This window comes from Psittacula echo (genome assembly GCF_963264785.1).
Source record: "Psittacula echo genome assembly, chromosome: 6".
NCBI classification, from domain to species: domain Eukaryota; kingdom Metazoa; phylum Chordata; class Aves; order Psittaciformes; family Psittacidae; genus Psittacula; species Psittacula echo.
The window spans coordinates 13,914,755-13,930,286 of NC_137743.1; the positions used below are offsets into that span (position 1 = coordinate 13,914,755).

General features: G+C 43.6%; 1 protein-coding gene across 2 annotated transcripts in view; it reads left to right on the forward strand.

Annotated features, from left to right (window-relative positions):
* Positions 1-15,532, forward strand: part of SH3PXD2A (SH3 and PX domains 2A) — a gene marked incomplete at both ends in the record, with an annotated part of 250,002 nt that overhangs the window by 108,680 nt on the left and 125,790 nt on the right. For both annotated transcript variants that reach the window (XM_080621336.1, XM_080621337.1), the window contains one exon: positions 5,550-5,641. In XM_080621336.1, the coding sequence (XP_080477462.1) occupies positions 5,550-5,641 (92 nt within the window). The remainder of the gene's footprint in view (positions 1-5,549; positions 5,642-15,532) is intronic.

The following is a 15,532-nucleotide window of genomic DNA, read 5'->3' on the forward strand; positions in this document are numbered from 1 at the left end:
TAATTAGAAGCTTATGGGATTTTCTGTAGTGAGGCTGGAGTACCCAAATGCACATCACCTAAATAAAAATCAAAGGAGCAAGTCACATCAGTGCCAGGAAATACTGGTCACTTTTATTAATATTCAGAATTTGAGAGACCATACTTCAAAACCATACTTACCTCCTGGTTTTTTCGCCCTGCCTCTCTTTCAAGTTTTAACTCTTGAACTTGTCAAGACAGATGCACAGATGTTTGTATCCGTTGTACAACTAAGCTAGTGTTGATTGAAGATGGAGTAATAGTCCTGGTCAAGAATGAAAGAGTTGAAGTGGAAAACTTTCAAACTTTAGTTTTTTTAATCTACATTTCAGAATCCCGATGCATTTAGACCAGCTACAGTAATGAGACTTAATTATTTGCAACACCCTTCTCAGCACCTGGAGTAGAGCCGTGCTTTCCATTCCCTTATGGTCCTTCCATTGCAAAGCCCTTCTGCGTTCCACTTATTTCTGAAGCTCTGCACCCTCTTTCCTCCTCCCCTCCTTTCTTTACTTATTCCTGTATCTCCCCACTTCTTTTCCAGTCTGAGTCACCACCATGCACTCATCACCTCTCTGACTGTCAGTGTTTGCCATCCAACCTCCACACTTCAAGTGCTATGAGTTCAAGCTTACAGTTACTTGAGGCTCACAACAGAACAGGAAAGTATTTTCACATAGGTGAAACAATTTATTTCTCTGTTCTGAGAAATTAAGTACTTTAATTGCACCTTCCCCCTTGCTGGACTCATGACCGTTCCCAAACATCTGGCACTAATCATGATTAACGTTAATGAAAGCAATAAACAATTGAGAACAGGATGTTTCATATGAAAAGTCAGGGAGTCATAACCATGCAGTACTATCAGCTGGCTCTGGGTATTTGTGTGCAGAGCTGGGATTAACCCCACTGCACACTGGTGATTTAAAAGCTATGTATCTGAACTGCCTCAACAGCCTGTGGGGAGACACAATCAATGATTCACCCCATCCAGAGCTAGACGTCCATGGTGGGGTAGACTAAGCACCCCCTGAAGGTGCTGATCTTTCTCTAGCAATTATACAAGTTGATAGACAAGTGTGACCAGTCTCTCATTTTAGACACATATAGGTCAATGGGATGAATATTATTCCGTGTGTATATACACGCATGCCTACATGCACACTGTATATCACAAAATCTTTAGGGACGGAAGGGACCTCTGGAGATCATCTAGTCCAACCCCTCTGTCAAGGCCAGGCCACCTAGAGCAGGTTACACAGGAACACATCCAGGCAGGTTTTGAATGGCTCCAGACAACCAGAATGTCTCCACAACTCCCCTGGGCAGCCTGTTCCAGTGCTCTGCCACCACCAACGTAAGGAAGTTCTTCCTCATGTTGAGGTGAAACTTCTTGTGTTCTAGTTTATGGCGATAGCTCCTCGTCTTGTCACTGGGCACCGCTGAAAAGAGTCTGGATCCATCCTCCTGGCACCTGTCTTTGGGATATTTGTATGCACTGATGAGATCCCCATCTCAGTGTTCTTTTCTCTGGACTAAATAGGCCCAGCTCCTACAGTCTCTCCTCGTAAGAGATGCTCCAGACCCCTGACCATCCTTGTGGCCCTCTGCTGGACCCTCTCCAGTAGCTCCTCATCTTTCTTGTATTGAGGAGCTCAGAACTGAACACAGATCTCTACATATACATGTCTGTGCATCTGGTTTTTATAAATGTATCTGCATAGATGCAGCACACAGCACTTGGTGCATCGCTGCAAGTTCCTGCATGGTTTACACCCATGTGCGTGTATTCCATGAAGCCTTTGAGCTGTAATATAGTGCATGGAGCTGTTTCCAGTTCATGTAAACTTAAGCAATGGGCGCTCTGTTTGCTTCGAGAGGTGTGTGTGGCATGCAGCAGCCTGCCTGAGGATGAGCTGGCCCTGTGCGAGGAGCTGGCCATGCCCAGCACCGAGGGCTGCCTGCTCATGCACTGCCTGACATTAAAGATTTTCAATTGCCTTTTGAATCATCCACTCTGTGAGCCTGTCTGAAACCTCTCATATAGAGAGACAGACATCGTTGCAGGCTGAAATAACACATAAAAGCCTATCTCCTAAGGAGTGCGTGAGGTCTGAGCAGTGCACGTCCGCCTTTGCATGCCGAGTGACAAAAACGTGCTATTACTGATAGTACTTGACAGTTGTGCAAGGCTGAATTCTGCTCACTGGCACTATTTATCTCTCACCTTTCCTGTGCAAATTCCTTGCTGTCTCTGGATGCTTGCTGTTTGTAACTGTGTGCATTTACCTCTGGTTTCCGCATCCCAGGAAGAATGTCATTTCCCTGTCCTTTCCACCCTCTTACCATCTGTTTCCCTCTTTTTCTTCACCCTTCTTTCCTTGACCCTGCAGTCTTTCCTTCGGGCTGATGCAGCTCTGCCCTGGACCTATCTTGCTGGAAATGCCAGAAGTGTGCATTTTCCCCTTGCAGAGTGTCAGCAGTGTCCCTCATCTCCTCAATGCACTTTTTGTTCGCTTGCTGGAATCGCGTTGGACTTGGCTTGCTCCTGGGTGGATGTTGTGTGTTTGCTGAAGAGACATTTGTTTCTCAAAACAGCATTGCTGCTCCCTGCCACTGTCCAAAATCAATAGACTGGCTCTGCCTGGTTTTACACCCTCGTTTGCACTCTCTTATCCTTTTTTTTCAGTGTTTTTTACCCCTTTTTAGGGTTTCGTTCTTTAACAAAAACAAGTTAAAGACTTTACACCTGAGCCTCCCCAAAAAACATGCAATGGCAAGTTACTACCTGGTGGATTTCATTCCACCTCTGTGCACACAAAATTGCAGTACTTTGGGAGGTGGTTCAGAAGCTGGAGAGCCAGCCCTGCCCCAGGGTGGGAAGGTGGATAGCTGGGTGTGGAAATGACTTTGGCTGATTTTGATCCACTGCCTGAGAAAGCCTGGAGTCACTGAAGTGCTTTTCAGTTATCCCCCTTTGGCCCAGCAGGACCACAGTGCTCCTGGAGATTTCCAGGCAGCAGAGCAATGATTCAGGCGGGTTTGGATTTCCTAAAGCTTCCCTTTATTTAGAAACACAAATCTCCAGGGCAGCTTGGTAGTATTTGTGTTCCTCCTTCACTGAAAACCCACTCTATACTCCAGTTCAGTATTGACATCTGTAGCCTGGTTTTTGGGAAGGGTGAATACCTCTGACCTGTGGGGAAGTGGTGACTCTTTGAGAAAGCGTCTGATGTCCAGGACCCCCTGTGATAGGTATAACTTGGGTATTTGTGTTTTTCTAGTAATGATACGTATCATTTGCAGTGCTTGCTCCTGCCCCATTTGACTGCACAAGTTCAAGCCCTTTGAGATTTCAAAACACACTGTAGATATTAAATATCTGAGCCTCATAACCTTTCTGCAGATTAGGTAAGTGTTATTGCTCAGCATTGTAAATGGGTAACTGAAGATATATCCCTGCTGAATTTGACAGAAAGAGGTTAAGTAGCCTGCCTGAACAGAGAAGGTGTTAGTAATAGAGCCATCACTAAATCTCAGCCCCATCCACTGTTGGCTGGACAGCATTGCTTCTCTGTGTCTGTCTCCTGCTTGAGACACAGATGAATAAAACATGCTGTAATGTTGTCTATGTCCTTGTTTTCCTGTGCTGGCGAGGCATTTCTCTTTCAACATGCTGTGATTGTTGCTGTTCCTGGGTGGTTCTTGACTTCCCAGTGGTAGTCCTTATTGCCAGCTGCGTTTATGCAGGAGTAAGGACAGAGAGCTCACACCTTTGTTATGCTTTCAGACAAGATTGAATAGATACCAGTGGCAACCAGGGCATTCTTCATTCAAATTAGAGCACTTGAGTTTTCCAGCTTTTATGTTTCATCCTTTATTAGTGCAGCTAGCAGTAGCGTTCTGTACACATGCCCTAGAACTTGGGCACACTGAGTTTGTTGCCTGGCTTCTGCATCTGATGCTGCTTCCTTAATGCAAGGTATCTTTTCCTGCTCTATAGTGCATTTCCATGTGACCAAAGGCCAGGGCCTCATTCTTCACACACCTGCTAATATTAAATGGATTTTCCTCATGTTTTAATAACATCCCTCTGACAGGGAAAGAGAGCTGTAGGTATGGAAGCAGTTGGCTTCAGTTTTCAGGCCACCTCGAAACAAGACCCCATCATCAAATACTGGACACGTGCAGTTTCAGAGGAGGAATTTTTAATTTTTGAGCTCTTTTCCTTCACATCCCCAAGCAGGAATGGTCTAGGAAACAAATCTGGCCACTTCTAAAGCCTGGTTAAAAACAGCCGTGAGGGTAGCCAGCTGCCCTGTCCTGCCTTCATGGGTTGGCTGGACTTTCTGGTGTGTCTGACCAAGATCAGTCAGATGTCTCCTGGGTTAGCATAACCAGTTCACCCTAATGTACGTACATTTAGCTCTGGTGCAGTTTCTCATCCATCTTTCAATTACCAGAAGAGCCAGACAATCTCATTTTGTCAAACAGGTTTACAGCACCTCTAAGAAGCTTGGTCTATATTTAAACTGTGGCCTATTTTCAAGGTAACTTAGCACAGGAGAAGCTGAACTCCACCCTCTTTTCCTCTCCTACTGATCATTTCTGGAGGCAATCTCATGTCCCATCTCTTTAGGCTGGGGACAGCTCTGGCTTCTGTTGGCATCAGCTCTAGAATCTGAACAGCAATTTCATAGTACATTTCTACCTTGTGTGCTTGTCTCACTGTTTTGAAGTCTTCCTTTCCAGTATGCTTCAGCATTAATGTAGTTGCTTCCCAAATTGTACTTATTGCTGAATGCAAGTGCTGCGTACCTGTGCCTTGCAGAGTACACGGACACTGTTAGCCAAGATGTGCTGTGAAATTGTCTTCAGACAGGAGACAAAAGTGCCCTCTCTGTGATTTTGGTGGTGTTTGGGTTTTTTTTCTTTCAGACACTTAATGAAACTTCCTTTCCTGTTAGCTTCAGAGCAAATTGTTGTTTGATTTGGGATTGTTTGGGGTGTTTTTAACAAACTCCACTTTTTGTGTTGACAGTGCTTAACGGAAAGCTTTATGGAGCACATTAATCTGTTGTATTAGTTGGTGTTGAGTCTGTGGGTTTTCATTGCTTGAATTTGTGTGCATCGACATAAAGCTTGTATGCCCTAACCACGTTGTTTGAGGTGGTGTTCAAACACATGGCACGGAGACTGTTCCAGCCACAGAGCACTTATCTACTCATTGTTACAGTTTTATACATGTAGACCAAATTCTCCTCTTGTACACATGGCAAAAAAATTACACTAGCTGACTCTAAGAACCAATCCTTGTCTCAGTTCATTTCATCCAACTTGACATTTGCAGCTCAGACATGCTATTTCCTTTCTTCTCAAGTAAGTAGCCAGATGTGATGCTTCCCTTTTGTATTGCTTTGCCCCCGTCAGGACTGTTTTGCCTCCTCTTGCTTGGTAGTTTAGATGTTTGAGGCCATGTTTTGAACTTGACAGTTCTAAGTTCTTCTCCTTCCTTGTTACATTTTGCAGGCACTGGTCCGTCTTCCTCCTCACATTTCACAGTGTGATGAAGTCTTCAGGTTCTTCGAGGCTCGACCAGAAGACCTTAACCCTCCAAAAGAGTAAGTGCTGTGATGTATTCCCAATGCTGTTCAGTTCATTTTGACAAGCTGAAAAGAAAAGGTCATTTGTTTTTATTACTGCTGTAGGTGTGGGAACAGATTTTGTAGCTTTCAAGTAGTACCTAGAAAATGCCCAGCAATTACATACAACTGCGTTGGGTGTGTGGAGGACAGGGGAGCCAAGCAACCCTCAGACATGATTTTCAGCCATCCTCCACCCACCTTTGCATTGTTTCTTGCTGATGGTTCTAATGGGGGAACCTCCCCTGGCTTGTGGGTTTTACCTGATAATTATCACCAAAGGGTCATTTAGTTCTCAAAAGCATTGGCTCAGCAGCAGGGGGAAATCCTGCCAGTAAGCACTTGGCTCATAATTACCAGCTGCTTCTTTAAATGCACTCCTGCCCAGAGATACTTAGTTATCTGAAGGGAGCAAGATTGTGGTCCAGATCCAAGATTGTCCCTGGAGAGTCTGTTCTTCCTCAGCAGGAAGCCAAGAAAAGGCTGGGAGAAGAGATCCCATTGAACATGAAACAGAATCGTAGCCTTTACCTTGGAGCAGACAGACTGATTCATGCTGATGCAGTCAGGGTTCAGAGGACTAATTTAGCCAGGGAAGGCGTTGGCAGGAGGGTATTTACAAGCAACTGCGTTGCCTCGCCTGATGTTTCCTTTTCTCCTTCATAGCAAACAGGATATATTTTATTGTGCTCCGCAATAAGATTTTGACTTGGTCCCATTGTGTTTTGTGCTGCTTTGTTGCACAATATGAAACTTGATTACAGGCTGTGTTACCGTAATTTGCTTTCTCCAGTGTTGGCACAGCCCATTGGGTAAGGGGAAATGGATGTAAACCTTTTGGGGTTTGGCCACTTCACTGCACTCAAACCTGTAGTTAGTGGAAAGATCTGTATTGGCTTCAGCTATCTGTTCCTGTGCTGGTGGAGAGGAGAGGGCCTTGCTGTTTGACTTCCCAAACTTTGCCTTTTGCGCATACATGATTTTATACAAGGGGATGTATTAGCATTTGTGCTAAAGAAAACACTGCTAGTACAGCTAAGAGCAAAGTCTTTTGGGTTTGGTGTATTGGGTTTTTTTTAAATTAGAAAAGCAGTTTTTGAATCAAAGGTCAGGGGAAAAAAGCTGTTTATTGTGTAGCCAGCCTTGTTTTAGAGAAACGCCTGAAGTAAATACAGCTGTATGTTCATTGTTAAACACATACTGCAGACTTCAAAACCATTGCAGCAGCATAAGGCTACACCTGCTGACTATCACAGTTTCCATTTAGGGTCTGTAAGAAGGTCTGCAAAGGTTGCTTGGTCCCACAACACCCCTCTGATGCAAGGAAGTGTTCCCTTGTGCCAGGCAGAGACAGGCACTCAGAAGAGGCCTGAGGACCCCAGGGTTATGGGAGAGTTCACCTGGAGAATCTGAACTGGACATTACAAGTCTGCTTTAAATACTGTTTAAGACTCCTATTTGATTTCTGTATTGATATGCACCCTATGGCATTCCGCCTGAGTAAAACGAGTCAGGACTGGACATCTGCAAGGCAGGGAAGTGGGACCAAGGCACATCCCTAGGCTGGTACTAGCCATTATGTCTTTCTTTCTCTTTACCCTCCTACAAGTCATTGGGGGCCTTTTGTTGAGCTCCCTGTTCAACAACCTTGCAGCAACTTTCAAGTTATCCATTTGCTCCCCCTTGCCCCGGAAAAACAAAAAAGACGAAATGTGCTCAGCCCAAGCCTTGCATCTTATTCCAACCTAGTAATAAGTGTGATTTATTTCCCTGGAAAACGTAGAGCAATAACCTGATTAAATCTCACTTCACTAATGTCTGCAAGACATTAATCTAGAAGGGTTTAAACAAATCCTACCTCGTCTTCTGTAAGCAAACAGATCTTAGGGAAGGTGTCTAAGGTTTCTGCTGGGAGCGCTTCACAAAAGATGTATTGTTGAAACTGAAGATTAGTCTCTACAAAAAGGTGATGTAAATGCCAACAGAAACATCTTAGTGTTTTTCTTCTGTGAACTGAGGGGGAAGGGAGGAGATCTGGGGCTCACTGCACCACTGTGTAGGATCTGGGGAAAGGACACCTCCAGGGCGATTCTCAGCCTCAGCAGGCACTGCAGGAAGGAGTATGATCAGCCAGAGAAATCCCCAGTTCATTCCCTCATTTTGCTACTCTGCCAAGCCCCTACAGAAACCATAAAAAAGACATGGAACTGTTTGAGCAAGTCCAGAGGAGGGCCAAGAGGATGATCAGGGGACTGGAGCACCTCCCGTATGAAAATAGGCTGAGAAAGTTGGGGCTGTTCAGCCTGGAGAAGAGAAGGCTGCATGGAAACCTCATAGCAGCCTTCCAGTATCAGAAGGGCGCCTACAAGGATGCTGGGGATGGACTATTCGTTAGGGACTGTAGTGATAGGACAAGGGGTAACGGGTTCAAACTTAAACAGGGGAAGTTTAGATTGGATCTAAGGAAGAAATTCTTTACTGAGAGGGTGGTGAGGCACTGGAATGGATTGCCCAGGGAGGCTGAGAATGCTCCATCCCTGGCAGCGTTCAAGGCCAGGTTGGATGAGGCCTTGGGTGGCATGGTTTAGGGTGAGTTGTCCCTGCCCATGGCAGGTGGGTTGGAACTGGATGATCTTAAGGTCCTTTCCAACCCTAACTATTCTGTGATTCTGTGATTCTATGAAACAGTGAGCTAGTGGTGCCCAAGCCCTATGCATTCAGTCTTTCCTGGACCTCATGGTCCATCTCACTGGGAGTGGTAGGAATGTAGCCTGGAACAACATCTAGACTACCCTAATTATTTTATCTATTTCTTCAGCTGCTTCTTTTAGCCCTCAGTGCAGAGGTGGCTTATATATTGATATATCAGCATAGACATGGCATTCAGTTGGTTGGGTTAAAGCAAGAGACTCAGCCACTGAGAGATGGCAGAGTGGAGTTGCTTGTGCTCCTTCATGTCTTCTCTCTGTGCCCAATGAGATGGTCTTTAGTTTCATGATCACCTGCTCTGTTTTAATGCAGCAGCTCAGCCTCTTAAGACAAAGCCTGACCTAGAGTTTAATTAACTAATTTTCAGGAGGCATTAATTAACTAATTCCATGGACATTTGGGTTGTTGAGCCCAGAGAGTCCATTGAGTTATTGCATGTCTGCAGAGCAGTGACTGAGCACGTGCTCCCAGCCAGAAAAACATGGAAGCTTAAACTTTGAGGAAGGAGACACGAAGTCTGGTTTACCTTGCAGTGGATGTGCAGAGAGGTATCCATGCCCTTAATGGTTGAGCCATGACTCACAAGGATGCATTTGCAGTAATTCAGGTACGAAGCTGTGCCCTTCACTTCTGGTCCTATTGTCCTAAAGAAGCCAGCATTTTCCTGTAGTCCCTTAGGCACTTTTACAGATGTGCTCCCAGCTTCTTCCTTATAACTCTTCATCTGCCCTACCCTTGCCTCCTCTCTACTTCTGTGTACTGTCCTCTCCGGGTTATGCTGTGTTTGGCTTGCAGGCTGCTCCCTACAGGGTCATTTCCTCCTGCTGCTGTACTCCTATTGCATGCAGTGCCGAGCAGCATGCAATCCAGCTGTAATAAAAGCTGAGCTTTCCCAACACGGTTATAATCCAGCCAATTTGTTTGGTTGGATTCTCAGCTTAGGTTTTCTATTTCCTGTTTTGGTGATGGTCCAGGCTTTTGAGTCCTGTGACAATAGGCAGAAGGTATTCCTTTCAGCTCCATTAAGCCTCTTCTGGGTACAGCAGTTTACAGGCAGATAGCTGGAGAGATGTTTCAAGAAATCACAGTGTTTGAACCAGCTCACAGTCTTCTCTGAGTCTGCTTCTGCTAGCAGAGCTAGCTCCAGGTCAGACAGCTCCTAGCAGCAGGTTTCCTTCATGCTGAATTAGACGACTCGACACTGAGCATTCGACACTGTCCCACACGACATCCTTGTCTCTAAATTGGAGAGACATCAATTTGATGGGTGGACCACTCGGTGGATAAAGAACTGGCTGGATGGCCGCACGCAAAGAGTTGTGGTCAATGGCTTGATGACCGGCTGGAGACTGGTAACGAGTGGTGTCCGTCAGGGATCGGTGTTGGGACCAGTCTCGTTCAACATCTTTGTCGGTGACACGGACAGTGGGATTGAGTGCGCCCTCAGCAAGTTTGCCGATGACACCAAGCTGTGTGGTTCGGTTGATACGCCGGAGGGAAGGGATGCCATCCAGAGGGACCTCGACACGCTTGTGAGGTGGGCTGATGCCAACCTTATGAAGTTTAACCATGCCAAGTGCAAGGTCCTACACCTGGGTCGGAGCAATCCCAGGCACGGCTACAGGTTGGGCAGAGAAGAGATTCAGAGCAGCCCTGCAGAGAAGGACTTGGGGGTGTTGGTCGATGAGAAACTTAACATGAGCTGGCAGTGTGTGCTCGCAGCCCAGAAAGCCAACCGTATCCTGGGCTGCATCAAGAGGAGTGTGACCAGCAGGTCGAAGGAGGTGATCCTGCCCCTCTACTCTGCTCTCGTGAGACCTCACTTGGAGTATTGTGTGCAGTTCTGGTGTCCTCAACATAAAAAGGACATGGAACTGTTGGAACAAGTCCAGAGGAGGGCCACGAGGATGATCAGGGGACTGGAGCACCTCCCATATGAAGATAGGCTGAGAAAGTTGGGGCTGTTCAGCCTGGAGAAGAGAAGGCTGCGTGGAGACCTCAGAGCAGCCTTCCAGTATCTGAAGGGGGCCTACAAGGATGCTGGGAAGAGGCTATTCATCAGGGACTGTAGTGAGAGGACAAGGGGTAACGGGTTCAAACTTAAACAGGGGAAGTTTAGATTGGATCTAAGGAAGAAATTCTTTACTGAGAGGGTGGTGAGGCACTGGAATGGATTGCCCAGGGAGGTTGTGAATGCTCCATCCTTGGTGGTGTTCAAGGCCAGGTTGGATGAGGCCTTGGGTGGCATGGTTTAGGGTGAGTTGTCCCTGCCCATGGCAGGTGGGTTGGAACTGGATGATCTTAAGGTCCTTTCCAACCCTAACTATTCTATGATTCTATGATGATTCTATGACTCTAGCAGGACACAGAATCCCACTGTGGGAGAGTCTGGTGTCTCTCTTGGACCATTTCACATGCTGAAATTGTGGCCTTTGGTTGGGAGCACTGATGGACAAGGCAGGGCTTGGAGCTCCAGTGCCAGTGTTCCCAGGGCAGCTGATTCTGCTGCTCTTGCTGCACTCAGCTGATTAGCTGCAGAGAAATCAAGTTTCAAGCCATCAACTCTGGTACAGAAGGAGCAGTTTTCAACTGCTTAGCTTTGTAATATGTAGAATTTTAGCATTTGAGCAAATGCATATATATATATAAACAAATGGCTGGGCTTATGTCATTTACCATGCCCATTTAAAGACGAGATCCTGCTTGCTATGGGAAAAGATGCTGTGAGGTAAGAAGGAAGTGCACTTTTAGTTACCCATTATTCTAAGTTAAAACACCATGTCACTGAAAGCCATTCATTTACTGGATACTTCTGTTAATAATTATAATTACTGATAACTAAGCCAGAGGTGGATTAGTTTCAGACTTCTACTGGGGATTTAAATTCAAGGCTGAGGTCGGGCCAGGGCTCATAATCAACAAACAAACCCATTTTTTTAATGTTTCTTTTTTACTAGAAATAACATTAATTCCCAAAGAGTGGGATTAATCAATTAGACATTGCATACGGTCTGCTGCTTTTAGAGCTTTTTTGCAGACAGGTTCAAAATATCACAGCCAGACCACTCGTGGGAGTTTGCTTTTTCTTTCTGAGTCTGGATCCAGTCTAAAAAGCAGATCAAAAGCCAAAGATTCATGTCTCCAGTACTCCTCCTGCAGAAACGCATGCAGGCTCGGAAAAGACTTCTGTTTAAACCACCACTTATTACATATTAACAACTGAATTTAAATCAGTTCTCAATATCTAAGAGTATATTTACTGTAAGAATCTTAAAGCAATGTTCAAAGAATATGCAAATCCAGGAAAACTAGGGAATTTATTAGGTATATGACATAACATTATGAGGGATGATGCAGAAAACAGACTTAATGCCGAGGGTGCCTATACTGAAGAATAGAAATGCTTTGTTGTGGTTTGTAGCCATGAGCTTTACTGATCATATCTCTATTGCATGAATACTGGTGTAACACTCCGATACTCAGATGCCAGGCAGATACTCTAGAATGGAAGCTGGATTCTCCCTTTACTCTTCACGTACTACAAATTTCTGATAAGGAAACTGGACAGAAGTTGCAAGGGTAATGCAGTGGCCATCTTAAGGAAGCATGTTTTAGTTTGTGAGTCTACCAGAGCTAAAGCACACCTAGTACACTTTTTTCTATCCATAAACATGACTGTATTTACATAGGATTATTTCTGTTTCCCAAACGTATACCCTGTGATAACAATACAATGACCCATTAGTAGAGGAGGAAAAATTTTCATCTGTAAAATACTATATTTATTCTGTTTGTTCAAAATTATGCAAATATTTTGTCTTCTTTTTCTGCCCTTACATTTCTCTTCTATTTCGTCCCATTAGAATTGTGTTTTCCAACACACTTGATAGTTGAGTCTCTGAGCAGATGTTCTATGAGGAAAGCTTTCATTCTTTTTTTGTAGTTGCTCTTTTTTACAGAACTTAACTGTACAGATAATTTTCATGTCACTGAGGAGTGTGGTCAGCACCATTTTATGGCAGTCATTGTTACAGTCTGCACTTGCCAGTGGCATTCTGCTGCTTGAGCAAGGAGGTTGGGCTAGATGACCTCCAGTGGTCCCTTCCAGGCTCAACCATTCTGTGATTCTGTATTGTGACTGCTCAATGCATACATTTGATTAGGGAAATTCATTCCACCTGAAAGATGTAGAAAGGAAATTAATTTCCCTAAGAGACATCAAATCCAAGAAAAGATGGAAGTTTTATTTTTATGTGATTTATCAGCTGGGAAGTAAATTGCAAAGCACAGAGCAGGAAAACCTCTGAATAAGGTGATGGCAGGATAAGACAGTTAAGACCCACTATTCTGAAGGGAAGAAGAAATTAATGTTTTCAAAGAATGACTTAGTCACCTTCACTGAGATTTGGGTAGAAAAGGATGCAACAACCTGTTAGGGCTGTGTTTGCCAAGAGCCTTGCTTGGCTACTCCTAATTAGTCATTCAGCTCCCACTGATTCCAGTGGGAATTAGATACTGTGGCTCTTTGAGCATCTGAGTGTAGTAGAGCACCTGTGTTTGGTTTTTCAAATGTGCTTGGTTTCAGGATGTATTTACTAGAAATACATTGGCCTCAACACCTAAATTTGTCATGAAAATGGGGTTTTGGCTTCTAAGTAGCAGGAAGTGCTTCACAGTATCCTGCTTATAGTGTGGGACTGTTATAAATCTGTGGCTGAGAGGTCAGGCAGCCTTGTGCCCCAGAAGTAGAGGAGTGAAATATGGCTGATTCCTAGTTGTGCCCCCTCTGACCTGGAGAGCAGAAGCTTAGTCTCTGGGACCCAGCTGTTGTCAGATGGGGCTCTAGATACCCCAACAGTGTAGGCTGCCTTTCATCAATGCCTATTAATCCCTTCTTTGAGAAGGTCTCACTTGGAGATTGTTATCTTAAATAAACTAAAGCAATTCAGGGATGGAGGAGACTCTAGGAATGGAAAAAAGGAAACAACAGATGCATTACTTCTCATCTTCTTTACTTTCACATGGGACTTTCCATTTTGTTTGCAACATATTAGTGATTTGGGCTAGAATATCAAATTGATGATATTGAAATTTGCTGCTGACTGCAGCATCAATGATACCAGCAAATAACTCAGCCTTCCTGAGAGAAGATTTGAATCTTTCAGCTACTCATCCAGAAAATGAAAAAAGAAATTCCGTATAGATAAATATCAAACAATAAACCAGGGGGAACAGAAAGCACATTAAATAAAATAGGTTCAGCAACTACACGAAAAAGATGTAGAAGAATTGCAGCTGGAACAGCATAGGTTACTGCTGTTACTGTACAGCAAGAGTTCTTATTCCTTGCCTTGAATATCACATTTGGGTTTGCTTTGTAGGTCTGACTGTGAAAGGACACGGTGCTGAAAGAAACAAAGATAGTTTAATGTACTGACAGTCAGCACCAGCAGCCAAGTGCACAGAAATAGCTTTTGCCTGGATTGGTTATGAACATGCTGCAGGGTCTAAAAGCAACGTGCTGTCATGGGCACAAGATGGATTAAGAATAACCAGACGTATCCAAAATCCATCAGAATGTGACTGAGATCAGAGCCTTGCCGACATGCGGCTCCTTAAGCAGTGGCACTGGACACTGCCTTGTTAGGGCTAAACACAACCGTAGTGTCAGTGCTAGTCAAAGGTTACTCTTTATGAGCACGAATTCAAGACATTGTTTTTTCTTTCTCTGTAGAAGAGTTGGGACTGAAGAGGTGCTTTGAAACGTGGGGATGTTGCCTTGAGAAAAACTAAATGCCAGGCCCTGTTGGCTCGAGAGCCTTTTTCCTGTCCAGTTTTGTTCATATCCTAAAGGAACAATCACTGCTGATAATTTGCCAATGCCTATTTTGTAGATCAGAAAGTGATAGTTTGCTTAATGTTTAACATAACCCATAAAATTGCTTCCTTCCGGAGAAGAAAAGTTTAGTGGTTAGTGCAGGGGATTGGGAAATCTGCTCCTTACTGGCTCATTGATTTATTTTGTGATGTTGGAAATGCCTCTCACATCTTCTGGCTGTATCTGCAGTATGATTGCAGAGGTGTGGTTTCAGAGATTTGCAAAGAGGATTTCATTCTGGTAAATAATATATATTTATATATATATTATATATATAATTATATATATTTATATATATATTTGTATTATATATATTTATATATATTTATATATTATATTTATTTGTATATTTATATTATATAATTATACATTTTTATATATATTTATATATATTTATATGTATTTATATATTTATATATATTATATTTATAATAGATATTTATATATTTATATATAAATATATATTTATATATATTTATATATATTTATATTTATTTATATTTATTTATATATTTATATTTATATATTTATATAAATATATATATATAAATATATATATAATATATATATTCTATAACAGAATTCAAGAAATGACCAGTTAGAAAAATAATTTGTTTTTAGAATCCTTAGTCAACATTGGAAGAAACATTACTTCCAAAATCTGTCAGGAAAGCTTGTTCTGCTGGTGCTTCTGTATGCAGCACCAGTTAGGGAGCCAAAAGAACAAATGTATTCATCTGGCAGTGGGGGAAACCTGTGCTAATGAAGCAGGATTGGAGCAGAGCCAAAATAGCTGGATTCAGAGGTTATCAAGTTTGTTGGGAAGGCTTTAGGGCACCCGTTATTCTTGAGCCCACACTTCCAGAAATGTTTGGCTCAGCGCCACAGGATCTTCCAAAAGTCTCTGTTTAAAGACATGATGCTTGGTGTGATGCCCCAGAATAGAGGCAGCACATAGGGTTGAATCACCCATGCTGATAAACGCTGAAGAGATCTTTAGGTCCATGCAGAAGAGTAGCATCCGATCCCACTATGCTTTGCAGATATGCCTGTAACTGAGGAGAGGAAGAGGGATGGGGACTTCCTCTCCTTATCTGGATTTCTTGTTCTGGTGAGCCCCTGCTAGCAGGTTGATTGCACTCACTGAGATATCTGTCACTGTTGACTCATGACCCGTCAGGCAGGACGAGATGGGGTGGAGTTTTCATTAACATGACAGAATTGAATATAGCCTGTCTCTTCCTGTGTGTCATGTCTCTGAAAAACAAGGATAGGCAGCTTAT